The sequence below is a fragment of the Pygoscelis adeliae genome, unplaced genomic scaffold, assembly GCF_000699105.1.
Source record: "Pygoscelis adeliae isolate BGI_AS28 unplaced genomic scaffold, ASM69910v1 Scaffold27, whole genome shotgun sequence".
NCBI lineage: Eukaryota > Metazoa > Chordata > Aves > Sphenisciformes > Spheniscidae > Pygoscelis > Pygoscelis adeliae.
This window is the reverse complement of record NW_008825410.1, coordinates 882817-909752: the sequence shown is the minus strand read 5'-3', so window position 1 is coordinate 909752 and position 26936 is coordinate 882817. Positions and strand designations below refer to the sequence as shown.

General features: G+C 41.0%; 1 protein-coding gene across 7 annotated transcripts in view; it reads left to right on the top strand.

Annotated features, from left to right (window-relative positions):
• Nucleotides 1-26936, top strand: part of DYNC1I1 (dynein, cytoplasmic 1, intermediate chain 1) — a 180401-nt gene that overhangs the window by 4773 nt on the left and 148692 nt on the right. For 2 of the 7 annotated variants that reach the window (XM_009330501.1, XM_009330497.1), the window contains exons 3-5: nucleotides 746-803; nucleotides 18952-19011; nucleotides 22684-22799. In XM_009330501.1, the coding sequence (XP_009328776.1) occupies nucleotides 746-803; nucleotides 18952-19011; nucleotides 22684-22799 (234 nt within the window). Of the gene's footprint in view, nucleotides 1-661; nucleotides 804-9594; nucleotides 9607-18951; nucleotides 19012-22683; nucleotides 22800-26936 lie in introns of all 7 variants that reach the window. The other 5 variants (XM_009330496.1, XM_009330500.1, XM_009330494.1 and 2 more) reach the window with 5 other exon arrangements.

The window sequence follows — 26936 nt, the reverse complement described above, 5'->3', positions numbered from 1 at the left end:
AATCATTTCTAGAGCTTGGGCAAATAGCATCTGAACCAAGGGAAAATTTTCCTTGAGCGTTGAAATCATGTCCCACCCAAAATGGAAACTTTATATGACCTAAATTACTTAAGAAAACAAGATTGCTGAGCAAACTAATATGTATTCTCACCATCTTTGGGAAATGATTTTAACTTAGCTGGACTTCCTTATTTAGCTTCTATTTTTGATGTCATATCCACACTGCAGCCTTAGACCATATCTAATAGACACTGGCTTTTGATTTAAATTAAAAATTTGTAAAATATGCTTGTTCTATTGGCTACTTGACTTTACCAGAAGAGTTCACTTAGTTTTTTGACAAGACAAGCCCCTGATATTTCTTCATACTTTTAAAATCTTTTGCAAGTCAACTTTAAACTATACCCAAGAAAACAAGTGCCATTTTACTTCCACAGATATCTCCTCCATTGATTAGCTGTAGACTCCCATTGGGCTTTCAGTCCTGTCTAAATTCATGTCAGTTTTAACACTTCCAAAAGACTTAAAATTCACTTGACTCTCTTCCTTTTCTTTTTCTTTCCTTCCTTATTTGCTTTCACCATTTCAAACTCTCCTACTCATTCATCCACTATCATTTTGGTCCATTGGTTTTGATTTGTCTGACACTGCTCTTCATCAGTGCAGTCGCTGCATGTGTTAACATGGGATACCTGTTATTTTCATTATTTAGTCCCAACCCCTATGTCTCCCTCTTCGAAATCAGTGAGCACACCCAGTGATGCAGGCAGCCAGGACTCGGGAGATCTGGGACCCATAGGAAGGTAAGACACAAGAGTTGATAGCGTTGAACAAATGTGGTTTTTTCACTTTGCTCTTACTTTCCCATTTTTCCCTTTGCTTCTGTAAATGAGAAGGTGCTGTATCTAACGTGTACTTTTGTTTCTGCATTTTCCACTGTGTGTTACCATCCAGTAAGACTGGTCTCAGATGTGAGGTAAATAAATGCATGCAGCAAGCGGATCTTAAGCTATGAGCCCCACACCTCATATTGGAAGCAAGAGCTGAATTTACGCTTTTAAAATGGCCCACAGAAAACTGTTAATTCTGTGTGGATATACACTAAAAACAGAGGGAAGTGCCCAGGGATAGAACCTGTTACTCATGTGAGTTATCTTTGTTCACGTAACCAGTCCCCTTTGAAGTCCTCCCAGGTGTAACGCCAGGCTGCCTCAGGTTCTTGTGTGGCTGCTCGTCGCAGTGTGTGCCACTGACAGTGGCAGGGAAGAGCTTGTACAGAAACAGGCTGAAACACCCTGGGACCCACTGGCAATTCTGCCTTGGAAATTGCGGAATCAAGAGTTCCGTGCAGAATGGGAGGGAAGCAGCTCTCTTCTTGTTGGAAAGGGATGGTGGGGTGTGTGTAGGGGGTGGGCACAAGAGCAACCTTATCTTTGTTTGTACGGCTGAAATAGGAAATGAAGTGCCAATCCCAAAATAATTCCTACTCTGGAGTAGAAAAGAAAGGAGGATGCTGCTGGTAAAGGAGCATATGTTCAAGTAAGAAGAGGTCCAAGCAACTATACCGTATATTTTGAGAAATGTAAAACACAGGTCCTAATAGTTCTTTTTGTATCAAACTAATTCAACATAAAGCTGAGCTGCCAGCTCATCCAAATCTGTGAGCCAAGACTCTGCTCATTGCTTGAAAACACGGTGATTGCTCTCTGCCGTTAACAGTTGTCAGGAGTAGTCACCATACCTCTACAGACTTCAGCACTATCGTCACAGAGCTTCAGGTCGCCAGATTTCATACCACACCAGCCTTCTGCTTAGAAAAATCACACTTCTGTAAGCTGAAATTATATTGTGTCCCACTTCAGCTAGATGCGGACACCGTCCGTTGTGGTGTGGAGGTTGCACAGCTGCTGCTGAAATCTGCTCAGCCCTTCTCCCAGGTCTACCCTCTAGAAGAAATGGAGGCTGTTAAGTAGAAAAGCCCTAGCCTGTCATATATGGCTGTTCAAAACACAGAAAATAGTGTAATGCTACATTCATAAATAAATGCAGTAGACTTCAGCAAATCGAAGTACTTTGAGCAGAACAAAAATTGTTTCTAAGCAAAGTATAACCTGCCGTTCAGGATAAAGTTATTTCCCACAGTCCTACATGAAGCTATGGCAATGCTGGCTGGAGACATCTAAATTCCTGGTTTTCTTCTGAACCTTAATGGTGTAACTTTTTTACTATTAAGGTAGTGAAATGCCCTTGGAAGAATTTATTTTACTGTGACCTATGCTAGCACTTTGACTCTGTCAGCAGCAAGCAATGAAAGCGCATGACCACGTGTCCTTACAGGGGAGAACAGAGTTTGTCCTCTTCTTCAAAGCTCATGACATACTGCATTATGGCCTTTCATTTTGGATCCATTTTCTGGCTTCTTGTGGCCATACTAGGAACTCAGTGGGAATCCCAAGACCTTGTTTGTGGTCCACCAGTTTGCTTGCTGTCCTCTCTGGTATTGAAAGGCTTGTGTTGTGTGCCAGGAAGGCCGAGGGTGTTTGCCTGGAGCGATTGGTTTGTGGTAATGGAAATTCGATGATGTCTGGTCCAGGCCCTGGGGAATAGTACTGGGTGGCAATTAGTTTGTCACTGGGTGCAGGTAGATGTGCTCAGTGTGTGGTTATGTGAAGGAGTACACTCAAGCATGCATGTGTGATAGAGCAGTCAAACTTGGAGGAAGGTATTGGTAGACCTGTCATCACAGTGGGTAAACCGGGTGAAACCACCTCAGCTGTTTTCTCTCTGAGAGATGCCTAGACCATACTTTTGACTTATTTTAACTACTGCATATATGAATGCCTATTTATCTGTATAAGCAAAGTTGCTCTGCTTCATTGTAATGTATCCTTCCATTTCGCTCTCTATGATAGAGGGCACTTTCCCCAGATCCCCTCTCATGCCATCGTGCTTGTAAGATCTTCCCCTTTTCACCATTCTGCTGCAAATTCGCTGTACAACGGTAGACTGAGCACAGGCATTAGAGGAGAGCAGATTAGTTCCAAAGCTGCTAATGCCCCAATCTTGGAGATCGCAGCTCGTCTGTTGTTGTTGCTACTAACACTGCTGCAGAAATAATGAGCTCGCACAGGCTGGCAGAAATCCTGCATGCAGTCTGATTATTCATTGCTGAAGTTTTCTCCAGAGGAAGATACGGATACTAAAAGAAAATGCGGTGAAGTCACAGATTTTGGTTCACTGCAGGAGGGAGGCCCTGTTGAAAGCTTTGAAGAAAGCAAGAGATCTTTGTATGCTCCCATTTGAGGCAGCAGTTTCTGGTGCAGAGCTAGGTTGCGTTCATACTTCTGTGAGTTGTTGGCACTTTTGGTAGTTGTCAGACTTAATATATCGGTCTTAATATCGCCGGGTATCTGGGGTATGTTTTGATTGGCAAGCACCTGTGATTTCTTACAGAACAATGAACGTAGTTTAGCCAGAAATCCAGGTTTCTGACATCCACTTTTCAGGAAGGACAACTGATAAATTGGAGAGAGTTTGGACAGTGTTAAGTAGGTGTTATCCTGGAACCACAGCCCTCACTCTACCTTACTTTGCAAGATGAAAACTAACTGGTAACTTGCTCACCAAGTGTAATAGTCATATGGGGAGCAAAAGGGCTCCAGCAGAAAATGTGTAAGAGCAGCAAATTGTTTGGCATTGAAGCTGGACAAATATAAAACCAGAAAAACTTTGTAAAATTTTAATGGTGAGACAAATTACTCACTAAAGCAATTTACCTAAAGACTCTGTTGGATCTTCTATCACTGGACATTTCTCATTCAGGATAATGTGCCTGCCCAACAGGCAGATAATAGGTCAAACAATAATTCATTCAGAAAAGTCGTACAGCTTTTTTGTTGCACAGGAAGAAAAGCTGCATGGTCACAATGGTCCCTTCTGCCATACGATCTATAGACTTGTAGTGCTGCTATCCTGCAGGACCATTGTCCATTATCTCCAGCACAATAGCTAGAGCAACGTTGTCTTTTCCCTGATGCCATTAAGCTTATTAGGAGAAGGTGTGGGACAGACTGTGTAATAGCACTAAATTATGGAACCATTTCTGTCCTGTGCAGCCCAGGTTTTTATGGGGTTTTTTTGCTGCTTGACCTTTAGCACCACGTTGCTATTTGCCATAGCCTTTTCACTAGGGACAACACTAGGTTTCGGGAGCGTTCCAGCTTCTCCCTGAGCCATGACAGCAACAATAAGAATGAGCAGATGTTAGATGAATAACGGTGCTAGAAACTACTGACAGTTTTCTTTGAATGCTTTCAGTTGGACAGGAGAACCAACTTTTTTTTTGGTGGTTCTTGGGGATCAGTTCTGGGTAGGCAGATTCTGGAAGATTTTACCGTAACTGTGCACTTAAGAAATAGGTTGGGTACATGCTGCTCTTAGTTATCAGTCTGCTCGGAACAATTCATTAGAGCCCTGTTGTTGCACAGAGAGCAACTTGCCTGTCTCCACATTGCTTTGCATGCCCCGCTTCACTTTTCTGATGGCAGTGTTGCTTGTGCTACACAGATAGGATGGGAAAATGACATCACACCCTGAACAGATACCTGTCTCTAGATAGATGGGTTATTGGTTCACAGGGCTTTCTGTTATGATGTATTCAGACATGACTCATTTTCCACAAGACAGTGTTGTGGGATCCCATGAAGATTCTCCTTGGAATAGAGTATGTTTGACTCTTTCAGGATAAGTATTTTGTTTAGCGACACTGATGCCCAGTGTCCTGTTGCTGCTGGTCAGCGTATACAGACATGCAGAACTGAAATGTAGATTTCAGCTAACTAGATTTGAGTTAAAGGCATTTGCCTTTGAGTTAAAGGGGGTGAGTTAAAGGCATTTGCCGAGAGCTTGTGTGCTGTAACATGGTGTGAAACACAGATTTGCCTCTTCGAGACTATCAATGTGGAGCTTCTTCACGATAACTATATGCATCTCAGCCCTCCCTAGCAGATACTCTGAACTTTTGCTACCTTAGCGTGCCAGAGAGGATGCTAGCTATCATAGTACAACTGTCATGAAACAGTGCCCATGGGGATGCATGTTTTACTACTCAACATACCTTAGACATTCATAAATCTCATCTTCTCACCACGCACACCCACGAACAGCTTGTTTGTGTCGTCTGGGAGAGCACACAAGGACAGACCTTGTACAGTGCTTCAGAGCCAGGCAGTGCAACACCAGGTCTTGTGGGCTGAGCCAGCTCTTGGGAGAAGCCCCAGTGTCCTGTCACAGGTAGAGCCAGAGCACTAGGGTCAGTCCACGCTTTGCATGCTGGCTCAACATAAGATAGCAGAAATATAGCTGTGCTGGAAGGATGTGCTCCTGTGGCTGGGTAGCTCTCATGTGCTAATACTAGCCTGCATTGGTATATATTCTTGTATTACCTGCAGGGTGTCTGTGTGTTCACCCTGACGTATTGCACGCTTGGAGGAGTTGCATTTGTCGACCAAGGTGTGATTTATCTGTGTGGCCCATTTTTTCCCTGTATCACTGCTCCTATATGTTCCCAGCTAGCTTCATTACTCTACAACAGTAGGTTTGCACAGTAGCATCCCATTTATTGTTGAGCTGGGTTGTGTGTGCGTGCGTGCAGTGAAGTCCCATGCATGCAGCACTTCCCTCTGTGCATTTTCTCATGGGATCTGGAAGATGAGAATCCCATTAGGCTGCGTATAAGGTTTCCCACCTTCCATCTGCTCAGTAAACTGCACCAGGCTCAGCTGTATTGGATGTGTAAAGGTTAATGGTTGCCTTTCTCTCTGCAACAGCTTCATATGTGCTCTTTTACTTTCTAACTTGTATATTTTGCTGCCCATACGTTTAGATACCTGATTATTTTGTGGGCTCCCATAAAGACAAAGATGATAGGAAGCATTCTTCATCTTCTGATAGTTTCTTTCAGAGGATGGTTACTTCAATGTGGTGGTTTATCTGCTGTGAAATAATGCAAGGTGGATTATTTTGTACTGTTCTCTCACAGTCCATTGGTTTTGGTGGGTTTGTCTGGCTACAGCTACTCATACTATAATTATTGTTCTTACTTGGATTGGGGCACTACATAATGCTTAGTTTAAATGGTTCTTACCTGAATTATGTTGTCGTTCCATTGATATCACAGTTTTGAGGTGTGTTTGATGCACTGAAATTGGTTAGCTTCCGTCAGTGTGTGAAGTTTACTTGCAGTAAAGCAGGGTTAGTCCTTATTTAGATGAAACTGTAAATATTTAATGAAAGTTCCACTGAGAATGAGTTTAAGCATAGCATTAGGTAGCAAAGAAAAGAAAAAATAAAGGGAAATAGGATTTCTCAAAGAGGTTTTGTAGCAGTAATATGCCATTTTTGTAGCAGTAATATGCCATAGAAGTTAGACCACTCTGGAATCCTGATGACCTCATCATCACTACAGTTTTTTTATTTCTAGATAAAATACAGTACATGAGCAATCCTAGAAATAGAACAGCTGTCTGTAATGCTGGAGGACTTTTCTCTGAGGAGCAATATCACCTTCGGCTTTGACTGTTGGCATAATTTTTTGTCCACTATGTCAGTTCATCTTGCAGTTACTGTGACCTCTGAATGTGTTCCCAGTTGTACTCCAGAGAACATAGTAGCAGCTGTCACATTAGGTTGGATGTCCTTTCTGATAGAGAGTCAAGAGTATGTCTTCTTCTCTCTCATTCTATTTTGAAGTTTGCTGACAATATTAGTCTGCATTCATATATGTTTTCATCAGACATGATTCTGAGTTGCTTCCATCTACCATGGCCACTTCGAGCCATTTGGGTATAAAAAGAAATACACTAGGATATGTTTTCTTTCACTGTGTTAATGTCCACCCTCAGTTTGTATTGGCCTGGTGCAGGGAGAAACAGATGTAATTCCAGTCCTTTTTCTCTGCAGCATATTATTTACTCAGTTTTGTATAGTTATTAGGTGTTCTGCTTTATAATGCAATATCTAAACACAAACACAAGACTTGTGCTAATCCTGCATTGCTTCATGTCTGACTCTCAAACACAAACATTTCTTGCTTCTCAGATATACAATCAAACGGAAAGAGCATCTGGGCACCGAGTGAGTCAGAGCATGTCATTATTGTATTTACCCTTTTACAGTTTTGTATTTAATCTTGCTCACTGTCAGCCAAGTTTAAAAAAAAGAAAAGGCATCTCTAGTTAAGTGTGTTCTTACCACATAATATTTAAAATCACAAAGATTTTGTTTGCTGATGCTGTGGTTTAACCCCAGCCGGCAACTAAGCCCCATACAGCCGCTCGCTCACTCACCCCCGGTGGGATGGGGGAGAGAACCAGAAGAGTAAAAGTGAGAAAACTCATGGGTTGAGATAAAGGCAGTTTAATAGGTAAAGCAAAAGCCGCACATGCAAGCAAAGCAAAACAAGGAATCCATTCACTCCTTCCCATGGGCAGGCAGGTGTTCAGCCATCTCCAGGAAAGCAGGGCTCCATCACGCGTAACGGTTACTTGGGAAGACAAACACCATCACTCCGAACATCCCCCCCCCACCTCCTTCTTCTTCCCCCAGCTTTATGTGCTGAGCATGACGTCACATGGTATGGAATATCCCTTTGGTCAGTTGGGGTCAGCTGTCCCAGCTGTGTCCCCTCCCAACTTCTTGTGCACCCCCCACCCTACTCTCTGATGGGGTGGGGTGAGAAGCAGAAAAGGCCTTGACTCTGTGTAAGCCCTGCTCAGCAGTAACAAAAACATCCCTGTGTTATCAACACTGTTTCCAGCACAAATCCAAAACATAGCCCCATACTAGCTACTAGGAAGAAAATTAACTCTATCCCAGGCAAAACCAGCACAGCTGATCTCTCATGAGTGTATCTAAATGTCACCAAAGTCTTTAGGTTCTGTGCTTTTTAGGCTTTTTGCCTGAAAAATCAGACTTGGCAACTCAGTTTTTATTTTCACTGTTTTATTTTTAACCGTTCCTTACCTAGTACAGTAATAGAACATATTGACAAGCTGAAGAAAGGGTATCAGAATACCATTCTCCCTTTTAAATGTCTGCTTTGCTGTTTAATTAGACAGATAAAGAAGGCAAAAGAAGATGGATCCTGGTACCTATTTCATTTATATGGGAAGGTTGGATTATTGTAGTAGGTCATCTTCTACAGTCCATGCAGCGTATTTCCTATCTTCTCTTTAGCTATAGAAAACATCTCTCATAGACATTAACAAAACCATTTTTCTGAAAGATCTGCTAAAACCACTGCTAACATAACTGTATCGCCTAGGGCTTAGCTGCTTTATCATTAAGTAAATGCATTTGACAGGTTCTGTGCAATGATACTGTTTCATCATTGCCGCTCAGCTTGGCATTACCAGCATTTCATTATGTTACCACATTCACAAATGATAGGGATCCTTCTTCAGTTGCAACCAGTACAAGTGGGCCTGTGTTGTATTGCCTCAGGAGCAGCAGCCGTAACGGTTATCAGTAGCAGATTTTTTTTTTATGGTGGTTTTTTTTAAGATCAGTTCATATGTACAAAATGGCTTTTAAATGGCTGTTTTAGTGGCATACATATTTCATAAATGGGCTGAGCCAAAGGGAAGCACAGAACAATGTAAAGACTATGAGGGAGCTACAGGAAAGACCGAGGGAAAATAACTACTTTATGGCGACCTTTGCTTGAATGGTGTTTTATTCAGAAAAAGAAGGATTGTAACCCTAGAGACCGTTGTGTAGTGCAGACATGAATCTTTCACAGTGGAGAGTCAAGAGAAACGTTTGCTTGGTGCCTACAGGCAAACGGGATAACCTGTGGGATGCTGGCGTTGCCACTCCGTTTTGGTGGCTTTGGGCGTGGTATGGGATGTTTGCCATTACATGGTAAGGCAGAATTACACAGCCCAGCCGCTAAATTTTTTCCTGTATAATTTACCATGACACCATTGTGAGAATCTCTTGGCACAAGTGTTTTATCTTACAGTTTCCAACAGTGTTAGGGGCCAAATTGTGTCTTAAGCCTTCTTGACCTGAATCGTGCTGGCATCTGTGAAGGAGTGACAGTGTCAGCCTCCTCCGTTTGCCCCGGGGGACCCTGGCTGTCTCAGCTGTCTTTGCCCTAGGAACTCTGCTGCTTTTTAAAGTGATGCTGCAAATCTCTCACACTTTGCCCCCCCAGCCCATTTACAGGACCCCATAACAGGGCTGGCCGGTCCTCTTTCCACGAGCGTGGGCTGCTCAGTATGAGTGGCTGTGTTGAGCTGCTTGCACACATCATGGCTTGCCCTGCAGAGGTTAGTATACGAGGCTGGAGGAAGGCAGGTTTCCTGCAGTCTTTTCCCTTCTTTTGTCCCTGCACAAGAAGAACCACAATCCTCCTTTATATTCGATGTATATTTAGCCCTAGATATCTGAAGCCTCTCCCTGCCAATTTTTTTTTTAGCCTATAAACATAAGCAGACACCTTAGGGACTGATATTTGGCAGTTGCTTTCAAGTGTCTGTATATCTGACCTAGAAAGTAGGGAGTGTTTTTTAGTGCGTGCCAGTTACAAAGTCAGAATGGTCCGTATTAATTAGAATCATCTGCAATCCTTTTAGCATGTGAGCCTGTGGCATCATTAAGGATTTTCATGCTTTCATTCCTAAAGGATGGATAGAGTTCAGTCCTCCAGATCTTTGATTATTTTTCTCATTAGCAAGCATCTCCATGCTATAAATTAAAGGAGAAGGAAAGATTGCCATTCCCAGGGTGCTTCATAAAATGCCTTGGAAACCTGAGCCCCAGCTGCATCCAGAAGAAAATAATATTAATGTATAAAGCCCCACTTAACCATTTAGGTTATCAACCCAGCTGTAGTTACTTCTCTGTAGTTATTTCCAGGCATATCATGCATATATTTAGTCAGACAATCAGATGATTTTAGGGACTAAAACACTAATCCTCTTAAAACAGAACAACTTACTTGCTAAGGCCAGCTCGGCTTAAACAGTTCTCTTGCACAGAATTTCATCTTGATTTAATTAAATTGTGTGAGATCACCTCCTATGTTAAATTGTTTAACATCGTTAAAGTGGTACAGTTTGTGCATGTAGATGTTTTCTCCTTCACTAGCCTATTAAAAAGCCCCTCAGAAAATCCCCATTCACAATTTTGTGTTTAATCGGGAAAAATAAAAAGAGGCTCTGAGTAGCTATTTCAGTAACTCATTTTTTAGGAATTTTCTTCAAATCTGTAAAATGGGAATTGCTGCCACTGGAAAGATACTGGTAAATCTCCAGATAATTTTTTTTCTTTTTTCAAGGAGTTTTGAAACAGCCTAAGCATCCCATATTAAATTTTTCATAAGCAGAACATTTTGGTTTCCATTTAAAACTGATTTTGATTCAGAAATCTTAGTTTTACTAAACTTTAGTACTTTAATAATTCAAAACCAGAATATAATTTCTGAGCTGGTCTATTAAAGGTCAGATAATTGGGTCATGAAAACTTTTGACATTTTCACTGTTGATGTGAAAAATTTTTGATAACTCTCATACAGTGAGCTCTTGTTTCAACCTAGTCGTAGCAAAAATCTCATCCCCTTCTGGAATGATTTTGCTGTTTCTAGCACAAAATAAATTGTATAGAGGAAGGGAAACAGCAACTCTTCTTCCAGCTAGTAGCTACTGGATTTTAGCGCTGAAGCAGTAGTGAAAATTTACTGAAATTTTTCACCTTCTTCTTCAGCTGAATAATACCAGCCCTAAAAATTGTAGGTTCCAGCCTTCGTGTTACCTCTGACTCCTCTGAAAGGCTATGGATTGTCTTTTCTAGATTTGACTAATAAATGTAACTTTGTCTTTCATGTCGTTGTATCCAAAGCCTCTTGAAGTTTATGAGAAAACTTTCCTTATATGCATATCCATGGACTCTGGATCAAAGTGTCCTAACATGAGTACTGCGGTTCCTTTAAACCTTCTGCAGGATCCGATACGTGTAAAACTTCTCCCGCCAAGTTCTTTCTTTACATTTGTGATCATTTCAGTTCTATTTTGTCGCATAGACTTACTCTTGGTCTAAAAACCAAGATGAAAATATTGGTTTAAAAAAGAATTTTCAGGGTTTGCTACAAGAACAAAACAACTTGTGCCTTCCCCCTCCTGAACGTGTTCTTTATTACTGCACTTTCAAAATGACCGTTCATGCTATCCAGCACTTACAGTAAATCTCTGTCGCTTCATAGGCTCAGCAGAAGCTTCTAACTATTTGACCTTCTGTCCTCGCAGATCCAGCCTGCTGCTTACAGTCACCCTCCTGGCAAACCAGCATAAATTTGCAGACTAAGATTTCTGTAGCTATAGCATATAAATTGTGAGAATGACAAGGTTCGTTACATTGCCAGGAGACTATATTCTGTAATGTAGACCTGAATCAAAGGACAAATTTTAAATATAGCAAATAAGTTCAGCAGATTGGATGAATTTAACTGCTGATTTAATTACTGGAATTCTGTGAAATGGGAATCAACAAGGTGTTGGTCCTGTGATATGTCCTACAATTAAAGGCATGCCAGAATTGTTCGTTCTGATTTAAGTCAAGTGGATTTCAAAAATTATTAAATACATTCAACAGCATAGCCTTGATTTAAAAATAATTTTGAAATGTACATGTGTTTTAAATATTATTTGTCCATGACTTTTTATAAATATACCTTAAAAAAAAAAAAAGAGTATTTTAAACTCATGCTCTTCTGAGAGGGGCTGTTATGGTTGCCAGGCAGCTGAAAGATAGTGCTTTGTGCTCAGGGAGGTCATAGTTGCTCTTTTTATTGGAGAAGACTGGAAGTCAGAGGTGTTAGCCTGCTTGGAAGTGTAAATGCAAACGCAAGGATCTGGCTGTGCTCCAACAGTGGTGCCAAACTCCTTGTTCGCTGAATATATTACGGCATTTTATTTTATGATTAGCAGCCCAGCTCTGAACACAATAACCTGTGGTGGTGTCAGAGCGTACTACTCTACAAGCATAAGTGAGCATCTTGTTGAGAGGCACAAATCTTCCCTAACTGCTGATAACCATCTTGCTTATAATGTGCTTCAGAAAACAAGTAGCACAAGGAAGGTATTTTCTTTTTGCCAATCCTTTCAAAGTGGAACAGATCTGCAAAACAGAGCACAGATGGCAGCAGAATAGTGGCTTAAATGCAAAGCATCAATTGAGGCAAGTGGTACTTTTCCATCTCTGAGTAGTAGCTCTGAATCTTCTTTTTCGTGATGAATTTTGTTTTGGAGACACACTTTAAATGTACGAAAAATACCAGGAAGTGGAAATTATAGTGGAGAAAATTAAGATTATAAAAATCTAGAATGAAAGGAATAAAAACAAACAGCTTATCTATACACATATATGTTTTTAAACATCTGCAGTAATTTCTCACCAACAGTTCCTTAGTTCAGATTTTCTAATTAATCAACAGTAAAGTAGGAGCTTTGGAGAAACTGACACAACAAAGTAGGTAGAACTCTTTAAAATTTTATAGTTAGGTAATTATGCAGCCTTAAATTCATTCTGGCAATATTCAGACCTTCAAAAAAAAGAAGTCTAGATACATGATAGATTACATATTGAAATTGCAGATAATACTGGATTGTAATTTGGTGACAATATTTCTTATCGTATTGAAAAAAAGCATTCAAATGCATCTTAAGCGTTGTATTCTACTGACGATTCTAAAATAGTTCTCATATCTCGCAGTTGTTGCATCCAGTATTTTTAAGAATATATGAGTTGGGTGGAACCTGTTTTTCACTATATCATCCATGTGCAGGTGCACAGTTCTTAATGTAAGCAATTCCGAATCTTTTGGAAATTGCAATCCAGGCCTGCATTTTAAGCATGAGGCTCCTCTTTGCATTGAAGTAAAAAACAAGAATCCTGTTATTCTTTGCAATTTTGGGCTTTTTGGTTTGCTCTTTTTTTCCTAATTCACTTCTTTTGCTAGTTGCATTTGAAGTTAGAATAAAAGAAAGCAAGAAACAGACTGAACCTTGCAGGCTTTCATCTGTCAAATAGCTGTCCTGTCAATGCAGATAGCCCCGTGGCTCTTCATCGCATGCTAGCCGGGAGGTGAAAGGGAGAGCACAGAATCACACAACCGAGTGGCTGAGGTGGGAAGGCACCTCTGGAGATCATCTAGTTGACCCCCCCCCTGCTCAGAGCAGGGTAACCTGGAGCAGGTTGCTCAGTCTGTGCCCAGTTGGGTTTTGAGTCTCTGAAAGGATGGAGACTCCACAAGCTCCCTGGCCAACCTGTTCCAGTGTTTGACCACTCTCACAGTAAAGAAGTTTTTTCTTCTGTTTAAGTGGAATTTCCTGTTCGCAGTTTGTGTCCATGGCTCTTGTCCTGTCACTGGGCACCACTAAGAACAGTCTGGCTCCATCTTCTTTACTCACCCTCCCAAGTCACTTCTTCCTAATATTCATAGAATTTTAGAAGCTTTACTCTGGTAAGCAAAGGTGCTATGAGACTTCATATGCTGTGGATGACTCCATTTCATATGTTGTGGGCGAGTTTCTCCTTCAATTCTTGTCTCTCAGTTTAGTAAGAACCTATGCTCTGCTTAATAGGATTGTCCTTTGACCTCTGAAAACCTCAGCACAGCTTAATCTGTGGAGTCATGGCACACTCTTTTGTATTTTAGGGTTAGGAGGGCATAGCTATTTCCCACACAAAGGGTCATTTTAGGATGTTGCTGTTGCTGCAAGGGAAGATGCTGGGTTTGGAACCTGTCAGGCCTAATGGTGCTTCCTTAGGGACACATATGGGTATCTCAGTTCAGCAGATACCGTGGGACTCGGTACACTGTCAGTGCAGTTTTCTCCTGGTCTGAAAAGCACAACAGCTCTTGGTGACAGGAGATGCCACAATATGGTGTTTGCTTTCCTCTAGTCGTTCTTTGAAGGTGTGATTTGCAATGCGGCAAAGAGAATTCTACCCTGCAAGAGGCCCCTTGGGAAAGTAGGGTTTGCTGTTATTTCTGTGAGTAGCCTTTTTCAAAAGCATGGATTTTCAGGCCTGGTTTCTCTTGACCTGGGAAGGGAGAGTCGGGGGAGAAGAGAAGTCATGCAGAACACATGTTCTGCAGCATCAGCAACAGATGAGGGAGGATTTGATTTTAGCTTCAGGGAAGCAGAGTCAGAACTAAGCTGCCATCACGTTGCACACTGGTTGAATGAAAAGTGTTGGATTGGGGCACCTACCAGAGCCAAGTTGTACTGCAATCTGACCGTGCTTCTGGATATTAAATATCATTTTATGATGGTGATTTAATAAGTATGTGTATTGGCACTGATGCCCTACGTGTTTCATATACTATCACTGAGGCCAGACCCAAAGTTGTTTAAATCAGCTGAGAAGTTCTCATGGATTCCAGATGGTTTTAGATGACAGACTCCATGCTTAATTAATGCATTTGGAGGTTGGGAACTTTCTAAGAGAGTTCAAATATTTTATTTTTAGTTTATTTATTTTAGTCTTTTCCACATTTTTAATCTACATAATTGACATTATGCAATCAGAATAAAATCTTCTGGAAGTAAGGTTCCACAGATGGCAGAGTGCCTGATTTTCCATGGTAATAATAATACAGAAAAGGGAATGCTTCTCTTCAAATTCCTTTCACCTCCCACCTTAAATTTTGCAATAGTCTCTGTTGTCGTAAAACTGTGCTCTGAATATCTCCCTAATGCTTTGGACATGTATTCAGGATAGGAAAATGTAACAAATTGCTTTACCATCCAATCCTTTAATAAATGTATGACATCTGGGTCTCTTCCTCCCCTTGGTTTCTTTCTGCAGCTTATTCCCCTGCTGACTGTAGGGAGAAAGAAGATGCATTGTATCAAAATCAGCTGGTACTTTTTCAGTACTAAGAGCTGAAACAGCACCAGCATTAATACTGTCCTAAATTCAAGAAAAAAAATAGATTGTTGAGATCATAATACAGAGCAAATAGAGAATATTGAAATATGCCTATCTAAAGGAAGAGAGTGAAAGCAGATCAGTTTAAAGAGAGGTAATAACACTTGTACCTTCTCTACTTAGTGCAAAATCTAAAAGCCCTCATTCCCTTCATGTTGCTTTAGACCGTTCTGTTATTTCATAATAGTTACAGCTTTTTATCCTACAATCAGCCAAGGGCAGCCGTTGTGCACTGAACATGTAAAAGGAAGATTGATAGCAGGGCTATTGTTTCTCACTATGTGGGAGACTTATATAGCAACCAGCTTTGAAACAATGTTGGGTAGTTCTGACTAAAGTAGTGTCTGTGCTGTCTGGGTGGTGGGAACGGGCTGATCTGGCTTAGTCCTGACTGTGCTGCTCATGCTCGGTGAGTTTCCAGGGACCTTCCCATGCCGTGTGCACTTGCAGAAGGAGGCTCAGCTCAGATGGTCTGCAGGAGGTTTGTGGAAGGACTGGAAAGTGCAAGGGAGCACTACTCTTCCCTGCTTGGTCTAAGGCTCATCTCTTTTCCCCATAAAAATGTTAAGGTAAAATGTTTTGTATCTCTTCTACATAGATCTGCGCCAAAATCCACTGAATCCATTTAGGGGGACATTGACCAACTTGTGCTTTCTGAAGGGGTCCAGCATGGGAGCACCTCTGCCTGAGTGCTGACCTACCAGTCAAGCAGTTCTCCTGGGCCATGCACTTGGCTTTGGGGTCTGTAATGTTACTCCTTCTGCCCCTGTCTTTGGGTGACTGGAAGTCCCAAAGCTAATTTCAGTTTTCTTTTATGAAGAAGAAAGAAAAAAGAGGAACAGCACCTAATCCTTTTCTTCATGGAGAGAGAACTCATGCAGTAGATTTGAAAAAGATTGGCACTCCTTTTTCACTGAGCTCCAATGACATTTCACAATCCCCACTGAGAACTGTCCACAGGAGAACAAGCATAATGGTGATGCTCATCCAAACAATCAAGGAATGTCATACGCTATGTCTGGTCATCACAAACAGATTAGCTTTAATTTCCTAGTCTGGATGACAGCACAGGCTATCCAACACCATCTTTGGGTTGCTAATCCTCGAAGAATTTATTTATTTATTTTTCAATGTTATTGCCATGGAAAATGGCTAAATTGCAGTCCAGATTACATCTTTACTGTTCACTCACTTTCATTTTGATCTGCAGACATTCATCAGGTGCCAGGAAGAGGCAAAGGACAAATGAATGTTGTTCCTTGAAACATCTAGTCACTCCCTGTGCTCTCCAGCCTCAGCTATGTGAGTGTGACCACTCGCGTTCTGTGTCTCCTAGAGCAAGAGACTTGAAACCTGAAGATCTGCTACCTGCAGCCTCGTTTTCTGCGATAACGTTGCTCAGCCAAGTTTGAGAGGACAACACAGCAGATGATTGCTTCCTTATCTATTTTTCAAGCCTTTGCAAGTGGTAACACAGTGATGCAGAGTGAACAATTACCATTTGGAGCACAAATCTAGGAAACGTTTTGCAGATGCACTAAAACTGTTGAAAACAGGTGTAATCAGGAGTCAAGGAGAATTGCTATCAAAAGTACATGTCAATGTCAAGAACGGTGAAGTCGCTATGTCAGAATCCAGATCATGAAGTACTTAAGGGAAGGACATGTCTCCGCTACATGTGTGGTCTGCATGTAACAAATGATGGCCCAAACCATAGGTGTTGCTATTCTCATATTTTGGGGATTTGAGTGCTGTTTTGAGTGTGTGAGATCTCTAAATTTATTTTGTTTAGGCATTCAGCTGAGTACGAGGTAAATGTGCCCTCCCTTGTAACTTGGTCTGGATTCTTAGAGGTGGAGTGTAGAGGCTATATCTCTTTAGAGACCTGTTGCAAGCTCTTGTTTTAATCAGATGATAATGGAGTTCTTTCTGATAGAATAGTCTTTATCCCTTGGGAAATTTTGTAGGTTTGAAAGTGGATGGGGGGAGGGGATCTGAAATGAGTTATGTATGTTTTCTTTTAAGTGTTTGGAAAACCTGGATATGCATGTTTAAGTAGGCCCTAGGCAGCTATAAGAGTAGAAACTGGCATTTACATGGCATGTCCTAATATATGCTACTGACCTTGGTGACATTACAGGAGTCATTTTCACACAGAGAACATTTCTAATGGAGTATCTGTAATGCATTAGTCACTGATGCCTTTGCCTTGCATCAGGCATTCAGATCCTTATGTCTACTTCCCTTTCCACTGTACTTGAGCTACAGTCAAGTTACAAGGAGAAAATCTGTTCTTTATTACTGTATTGTTTTGTCTCTGACCCTTTTGTAATACAGTTTCATTTTGGAGAAGTCTTTCTCTATCACTGTAAAGTCTTTCATGCCAATACACATCACTATGGATCATAAGGAGTTGAGGGGAATAAATGCCCTTATGTTGCATGGGAAAGCACTTTCGCATTACAATTCTTCATTCTTTTTGTACATACAGGGTGTTGAGGTTGATTCTCTTTCACTCTGACACGACAGAGTGCAGCACATGCCCTTGTCCGTCTCTCCAGAGAGTGAGTTAACATTGGTAATAGAATGGGTGAGTTTACTAAGTGCAGGAGGTAGCACAATTATATGGCTTTAAGAGACCTATTTCTAACCTAATTCAATAACTTGTTAGTTTATATAAGTGATTCGTTGGCAGAGGTTGCTATTGTTGCAGAAAGGCTTGTGTAAATTGAGCATGGCTGGTTATATAGCTGGTTGTGGCTGAACCTGGTAATATTATGTTCTTTGTATCCTCAGAATTTGTATTCAGAAGAAATGAGGGGAGTTTTTAATTTTCAGGACTGTCATTATCCAGTGTGTCTGCATGACTTGCTTGCTTTAGTGAAGGAGTGCTTTCCTTTGCTTTAGCCTCTGCTAGTGAGAGCAATGCATAATCTAGTGTTCATACTACAGGAAAAGGTGCTCAGGAGCCAAACACGTATTCCTGATTCTGTCATGGTTTCTGGCAGTTTTCTTGCATATGAGATGTGGCTTCCCGAGGGAGGAAAAATAAAGTAAAATCAAGAGCCAGGGAATGAGTGGGCACTTTTGAAAATGTTGGCCTCAATATGTCAATTTTTGTATTTCTAAATTGGGGGATTGTAAGTATTTCACAGGACTGCAGAAAGGCTCTGTGAGTGTTTGCAAAGTCTTTTAGAGATGGTAGCATGGCAAGTTGCACTGCAATGCAAGGAACAATGTCTTCACTTCAGACCACACCCTGGAGCATTCGTACATTTGGTGACAGTCCCATATGACAGCAGTCCATTAAGAGACTGTCATAGATCTGATTTCCCCAGATGTATCCTTCCCCTCTTTCCCAGAAATTTTATCTAGAGGAAAAGAAGAAGAATTTGTTTATTTGTCCCAGGTGCCCCCAGGATACGCCAGAGCTGGTGTCAGTGTGCCATTTGTTGGCATACGCACTATGTGATGTTCGTGCCCAGAGCACTGTTTTACAGGATGGCTTACTGTCAGTCTCAGGAGTGTGCGAAGGGCTAGACTCTTCAGTGGAGTTCATGGCTAGTGCTCAGTCCACCTTATCATAAAAACATGATTACAATAAATTGTGCCTGCAGATTTTACAGATTATTGTGAATGCATCAACCATAGTTAAAGAGTTAGAAATCTTCCAGAAAAAGAAAAAAAAAGTTTCATTAACCAATACCTGAAGGGAAACCCAGCTTCTTCCCTTTGTTTACCAATAATACGTAATTTTAATAAGTTGCCTGCCTCGTCACAGTTTAACATACAAACCTTGTTTGACATACTGTGGCTGTCCCTTGCACTTGGAGGTTGAATGTACTACATAGAGCATGTAACTAATGAGATGGGTTTTTGTTCATCCTTTCAGTTAATTCTGTGTGTTCTTCTTCCCCCCCACCCTTTGTGCTGCACGGCTGATTACTGCCCTAGGACCTTGCAATGGGACACAGACCCCTCAGTGCTGCAGCTCCAGTCTGACTCTGAACTTGGGTATATGTCAGCTCTTTTTGTTATTTGTTTATCATTTCTTTGCAAGAATTGTGTTGAAAATGCTTCCCGGTTGAGCTGGTTTTACGTGATTTTCATTTGCTTTGTTGACTCAAAAAAGACCGTAATTTAAGTTTCCTTTTTTTAGTTTCACCAATAACAAGCTTCAGCAAAGCCATCTTTGTGGAAAAAAACAACTATTTAAAGAAGCTCGTGAAAAGATAAGCTGCTGTTTCTGTTGCCTGAAGCACAATACAAATAACTATTTCATTACAGATGAAAAGTTATTATTGTGGCACTTTAATGTGCATGTACAGTTACATTGGTCTTGTTTGTACCTGTTGATTCAGACTTCTCATTCTGAATCATTTGCAAGGTACTTTTTCCCCTCCTTCCTGCCTTTGCCATAGTTATGCTGTTTCCACATGCAGTAACAATTTCCCCTTTTTCCTTAGGAGCTGTATATGTGCTTATAATTGTGCACTTAAATATGATCATAGTCCAAGAGTAATTGCCATCTTAGTTGAGTTCAGGCCAGTCAAGCATTTTTTTAAATTGTACTAGAGCTAAAATTAGTATTTTCTAGTTTGGGATGGAACTTCTCTACCCAAAGCATCTGAAAAAATTAGTTAATTTAAATAATTTAGAAATGCCTAGCTGCAGAGATACTTAGGATAAACTTTCTCTAAAAAGGGTAAGTAGCTGTCCCTCAAGTTCTTCAGAACTTGAGTCATAGGAAAACCAAATCTATATGTTGAAGAAATTGTTCTACCTATGAACTTACGGCCTTGCCTGTCTGAGCCTCCAGGCAAGCATCTTATGCTTTTGCTAGTTGTCGGGGTTTCAGCTGGCATAGAGTTAATTTTCTTCCTAGTAGCTGGTATAAAAAAATTAACTCTATCCCAAAGAGTAAATCTACAGGTATACTCCGTAACAGAAAAATCCTGCCCCTTTTGAAAGAAAACTGTCTTCAAAACCGAGGCAGAATTAGAGAGAGAACCAGACTTTCCTCTGGTGTCATGAGACTGGATTTAAAAAATACCAATGCAAAAGAAATCCTGCAGTCAGCATGCAAACGTGTGTAGTTCAACACTTCTAGCAGATAGATCTTTCTTCTGGCTCCTACAGACAGAGGAATCAATTTTAATGCATGGACTTTAGTTACTGTCCTCCTACTGACATCCCATAGGCAGTTTTGAAAGGAATCCTTCAAAGCTTATGTGTTCTCTAAGATGAATAGTCAGCAAACTGTAAATGATAAGAATTATGAGCACCTTAGATGAAAAATGGGGATGGGAAAGCAATAGACAGTTTAGTGCTGCCCTAAAAAGAACTGGAGGCTAGAACTTTACAGTCTATATTTGGTAGCGTCCAGATACTGAAAGGATGCTCCAGTTGTCCCTAAGTGCTTGGGACCAAGGGCTAGGCCAACTTCTAGTTATGCAAGAACCATTACAGATTACTTAACGGGCAAAAAAGAACTAAGAGGCCACATTCCTTCAGATGGAGAGACCTCTCTGTCTTCACCAGTAATTACCAGGATATGGGCAACACTAGACATTTGTACAGGCATCAGCAATTCCCGAACTAGAAATGTTTTAGGTGAAAAATTCCACACATTCTGTCAACACAGTGCTCTGGGATGTAGCTCACTTCTTGGTTAGCAGTCTACAAAGAGGCTAACCCAACTAGCGGTTAAATCCAGCTCTCCATTAGGACCAATGTTCCCCATCCTTAGGCAGTTGAGGAGATATGGAGTGACCTCATGTGAAACGGTTGTTAGAATTAGGTGAGATTCTAATTAGGCCCAGATTAGACATGTAATTAATTAGAGATTATACTTAACCAAGACCACAGTCAAGAAGCATTTTCAACGCAGAAGGCTTAAGAATCTCAGTAAATGGAACCAGTAGCCTGGGGCAGTGGAGGACTGGTTACGTAGGAAAGTCTAACTGACCAAGTTGGCAACAGAGATTTCACATGTGGTGCTGAAGGAGGGAAAAGCACATGAGATTTTGCTGGGGGGGGTAGGATATTTATTAAAGCTTGAATTCACACAAACCCTCAGTTAAAGCAGCTACAAAAATGTAATGCTACTAAAACTTTTGTTAGCTGAAGTATATCACAAGCTGTAGAAGTTTTTCTGCCCCCACGTAGGATTTTCAGACAATCGTAGCTTTTGTTCATATTGGCAAAGTCACAGATGGTTGTAAGGAGGGAGACTTGTTAAGTTTTCCTCTTTGAAAAGAAGAAAGACTCAGAGCTGTAACAACTATTTCTGCTCTAGTGGTTTGTTACGTGATACGGCTGATTCATACTTATTACCTGCTGAATCTAATTGCATTCAGCTTAATAACAATTCAGCCAGTAAGATAGATTAGAAAAATATATAGCTGATGTAGCATTAACCAGCTGAAGAGTTCAGTAGGTGTCATCCAATGATGACAATTTCCTTTTGAGACTCTCATTTCCATTCAGATCAGTCTTAATTGAATACCTAAATCACTGTAAATGAATTAGATTAAAAAACCTTTGACCTCTGTTCTTCTGACAATCTGGAAAACAGAGAGGATGTGGATAATGTGTATGAATTTTCTGCTTTTCCAAATTGCTCTCTCTAATGACATAGCAGTTCAGAAACATCATGTCCATGAATTTATTTCCCATAAACATATAAGCGTGCTTGCACTTGTTGATCTAGGCAACTGGACTTATTTAGTTGATTTGTTTATGATATGCATATTCTTTCCTTTGCTGAAAGTTGGCATTTTTTCCACTAAAACATTGGAATCAGACAACATTTGTAGTAAGCAATCAGACAACATTTGTAGTAAGCAAACAAATGCACGTAAGCATTTGTTTATTTTTCCCTCCCTACAGACAGTCAAATAATATTCAGGAAATAAATTTCTCCCCCCCTCCCCCCCCGTTGAGTGAACTGTGTATGACTAAAAGTCTTCATGATCACATTCAGCTGTCTCTCTTCTTTTTCCCCTTACCCACTTACAGTTAGTTGGCTTTACTGATTTATTTCATATCATTTATTTAAAGTTAGGGAAGTAGTAGAAAAAGAAGGCTATACTTGCCCTGTTCCAGCTGTGTCTTGGAGCTCGCCTCCAACCCTTGCATTAGGGCTCTACTAATCATAAACCTACATCAATTCCATTACTAATGACTCCTGTGGAAGGGAGACTCTCCTTCTTTATGGAAATTACCCACCTTGTCAATTAAAGGGTCTATTATTGCTCTCAGGTGATCATCTGACAATCCTAATCCAACCTGGTTTACACCCACTGTGCCCTTTCCACTTTTGTGTATCTCAGGCTGAGGATTAACTCTTTTGAGCAGGCAGAACATTGTAGTAATGATGGTATGAAAGAGAATTTTTTTGCATGTTACAAGGGGCACAACCAAGTCATTTCTCTCTCCCATTTACAGTCCCTCTCAGCAGCGTGATCTAGAGGTTGAGTAACTGTACTTTATTATGGCAAATGGTTCCCAGGTTAATTTTCTTCACTGCAATTAGGTACTTCTCATGCGTAGTGTATTGTGTTTCAACTTAGCAAACACTGAAGTATTTTTTTTTATCCTGTTCATAAAAGTAAGCACTCTTGTTCTTGCTGCTGATTTACATTTAACATGACTAACCTTTTGATGTCATGTATTCCATCTTAGACGCAGACTGCACAAACTAGGGGTGTCAAAGATTACCCAGGTTGATTTCTTACCTCGGGAGGTGGTATCATACTCCAAGGAGACACAGACACCTCTTGCCACACATCAATCTGAAGGTAAGATTATTTTTCTTTTTTTCAAAAAACATTTTCATAGAAAGTAAGTAAGAGTTAAAGAATGTAAGAAAAATAATAGTAAATCATAATATAGCTACTTAGCACGTATTTTCTGCAAGCCAGGTATTGTTTATGTGATGAATGGCTGTTCTGGTGAGAATAATTATAATAATGACTTTAAATTCAGCTGGAACCAGACTGCTTCTGCCTTACAATGGGTTGTGCTTAGATAACAGTATAATGAGAACATATTTTCAAATAAATCATTATGAATATAATTAAAATAGTGCTTTATTCCATTTTTCTTGCTTTCTCAAGGAAGTTATTCATTCCGTGCTTTGTAAAAAGGCCGTGATGGAAAGTTGCCCTCAGATATTTGGTCAGTATAATTGTGTCCCCCTCCAGTAGGTGAATCTTAGGAGAAGTTACAGTTTAGCTCTGTGTGCTGAAAAAGGTGGCTTACATACTTTGATGCGGACAGTCCTGCTTTCTCTCTGCTGACAGATATGTTATCTGTACTCATGGAGCTGTTAGCTGTTTGGCTTTCCTGTTGGTAAGTAAATACATGGAGTAGTTAGTAAGGGAGTGCTGATCTATCTGTTCCTTAGACTTTGCACTTGCCAGTGTTGTACTGCACATCACTGATTGCAGCTCAGTTGAAACCGTTTAAACTGAGTGTAAAACTGTACATTAGCCTGATGTAATTTACACACTATTACAAAGCAGGTAGAAGAAGAAAAACTGAAGACAGTCTTGACTAATTTTTGCTGTTAACAATGAAGGATCAAGAAAAGTTCAACAATTGGGTGCTTTTCTGCAGCAGATAGTGTAGAACTTCACCAGGCTCCATACAGAAGAAGATTCAAGTAGGTTGCAAAAGGTGTGCAAGTAAATCTGTCTAAATATAAGTTACTGTCAGGGAAGATAGTGATAAACATCGTCAGCTTTTTTTCTGCAACTGGGTTACCAGGTCTGCCTTTAAGAAACCAGAAATGAAAACTGCTGAGCTAAATTCTCAGATTCTACTTTCCCAGACCACAAGTTTACCCTAGTCATCTGTTGTCTGAAAGCGTGCCTTCAAGCATAGTCAACCCTGTAGCTTGGATGCTGCTTCTTGAGCAGCATGTCCTGACAGTTTTGCCTTCTCAGAGGGAGAGGCTGCCTCAGAAGCCTTCCTAGTTCAATCCAGCTCATCTCTGCTCGTCTCTCCGAGGGCTGCTGAAGCTTCGAGAAGATGGGGTTTGCCCCTGAGGCCTTGCCTTCCTGGCTTGAGACCAGTAGGGGCTCAACCCTGGGGCGTTATCATGGAGTCATTGCTAGATAAGGGAGAGGATGCCTTTCCTCCCTGACACAGGGCCTTTATCCAGTGCAAGAGCCTATGGATACAGGGGGGTTGAAGACATGGCTTTGATGTGTTTACCTCTCTCAGGCCTGCAACTCCAGCACTCATTAGCTGACATGCCTTTCTGGACTTCCTCTCTTGAGGAAGTACCTTCTTCCAGTAAGTTTTTCTTGCTTTTCTCCAAGGCGCTCTTCAAGTATTACAAAATCCTTTTCTTGGGTAGACAAGAGGACAACCTCCTACCCTTTCAAGGTAAAAAAACCCAAACCAACAGTGTGCTGCTGTGGAGCCTGGCAGTCAGGACAGCAAGGACAGAGACCAATGTGGCTTTTCTTGGTTCTCCCAACAGAGGAAGCTCTTGTTCCTCACTTGTATGAAAGAAGATAAATGCAAACATAAAAAATGATGGACTTTAAACTGCCTAGGCCAAACCTGTGATTGGAAAGGTCAAATGGTGATAAGTGGTTTTGGTGACTGGATTTATTATCTTTCATATTCTCTTGTGTCATGAGTCAAGGAAAAAACATCAACAGAAGTGAAATTTTAGTATTTAAACACAGAGAAAATATCACCCGATCACTTCCCTCAGATGTGTGGGGGAGAGAAAGTTTAACTTGTATTTCCTTTCCAATCTGCTGCTAGAGAATTCTCTGCACGTAACTTGGACATGAATGTGGCCCTGCATCAGTAAAGGAGAGTCAGGAAAGTTTGGTTATTCCATTGAAATGGTATTTCATTGGAAACTCTCTAGGGGGTAAATAAGCTCTGTGATTTTGGTCTCCCAGGTCTGATGGAAATGACTTCTCAGATTTTCAATCTCCCAAGCCTCTTTATGTATGCTGTGCCCTTCATACTGTCACTCTAAACACGAACAGCAAACAGAGGGAAATTCCTCGGGAGAGCGTTTGGAGGAGAAGTCTCTACACTGTTTCTATGCATTCATGTGATAAAATATAGCCATTATCTTTTCAAGATAAATTGTTCAGCCATTACTATGGTTATGTGCTCAGTTATTCAGTACCTGAAGCCTTAGAGTTTGAGAAAAGAAAAAAAGAAACTCCTTATTTACTTAGATTAATCTGACTTCAGCTTTCAGAATTCACTCTTTTGCTGCCTGCCTTGGACACTGGAAATGTCAAAATGTGGAATTTTAGGATGAGATTGTCACACACTTGCTTCTGGTTTGGAAGACAACTAATGAAGGGTACAGCTGGATAGAAGGATCTTTCCTGTACTATTAAGCCACCGAAAGAGGACTTTGAGTCCGTTCAAAGATCTGCAGCTTTTTTGAAATGTCAGTATCGGGTTTTCTGCACATTGCTTCTCTAGAAAGAAAGAAACTCTGAGGTACCTTAGACCTACTGCTGTTCTGGAGCTCAGTGGATGTAGGCCTTTGTGGTAATGGCTATTCCCCACCAAACCTTATAAAACTGATAAAGGAAAGCTTCATTGTGGTAAGTACAGGGTGGTGCCAGAAAGCCAGATGCTATGAGCACTGAAGTCTCAGCTTGTCAGCTGCTAATTTTAGAAGAAATAACGTGGCATTATTCTTCACTGTATAAAAACAGATTAACTCCTCTTTTCAGATGAGGTAATTTGCTTTATTTCAGAGGAAAAATGACATGTCATTTCCCCCACCCACTCTATTATTTAGGGAGATGTGTATATGCATCATTCAACCCTTTGATCACAAGTACCTAATTCTTTTGTTTTATTTAGGTCACAGTAAGCTTCAGCCTTTTCTTTTCTTCCTTGTAGGATGACTTCAGAACCACCCAGATCTTGGCTCTGGAGCCTGGGAAAAAAAGTGCTCTTTACTTTTCCCCTCCACATTCTATAATTGGACTTGAATTTAGGTATTCATAGGCATTGAGAGACATTTCACTTGTGCTGCTTTTTCCATTCTGGAGTTGATTAAGACCTAGACTATGCCAGATGTTTTCTGAGAAGTCTCTGGGACACATTCCTTCACTGTACAGAGACTTCTCACACTGCCCCAGAATGGCAGCCCCACATAGCCTTCAATGGTTGGACCCTCCAAAGCACTGCAGAACTGCCCTTTGCTGAAGGCACACCTAGGAGAAGGCAGCAACAGAAAAGCCATGGCCCGACCTCTGCCCAGGATGAATCCCGCACTGCCATACAGCAGTGGAAGGAGGTCTGTATGTCTGCCTGCAAGCTGCCTTTTCAGATAGGAAAACAGCCTGCACGTTCAAGCTCTGCTGGGTGCCCGCCTCAGCTCCAGCTTACTGTTCTCCTGCTCTCTAATGGGCCAGGAAGTAAAATCTCAGTGAGGAAAACATCACACTGTACCTGCACTGAGAAGGGAGATACTCCTCTGATCTGGCTCCCCTCAAAACCAGGGAGGCAGCAAGAAGGTGAAGGTCTGTGAGCTCTATGTCTTTGCTGGCCAGTGTCAGGAATGTTGTTATTCCTCTTTCGTGAAGTAGAAACTTCTTCCTCATCAATAAAATGAGATGTTCTCACTTTTCTGCCTTGCCAGAGTGTCACTGCAAATAGGTTAGTCTCAAATGCATTTCTGAAAAAGTAGATCCCGTATACAGGGGAAGAAGATCTGACGTTCTAGAACAATGGAGGTCCTATGTACTTCACCTGTTCATCATCTTCAACAGATGGTTGTTCATGTGGGGAAAACAAATGTGCTACCATACTCACCTCTTGAGGAGGAAAACCTCATCCTACATCACAACTGTTTGCCCAGTTCTGGCAAAGAACACAATTCAGGCCCATGCTCCATCTGTTTATCTGCCGTAATCAAATAATGAGGATATTTT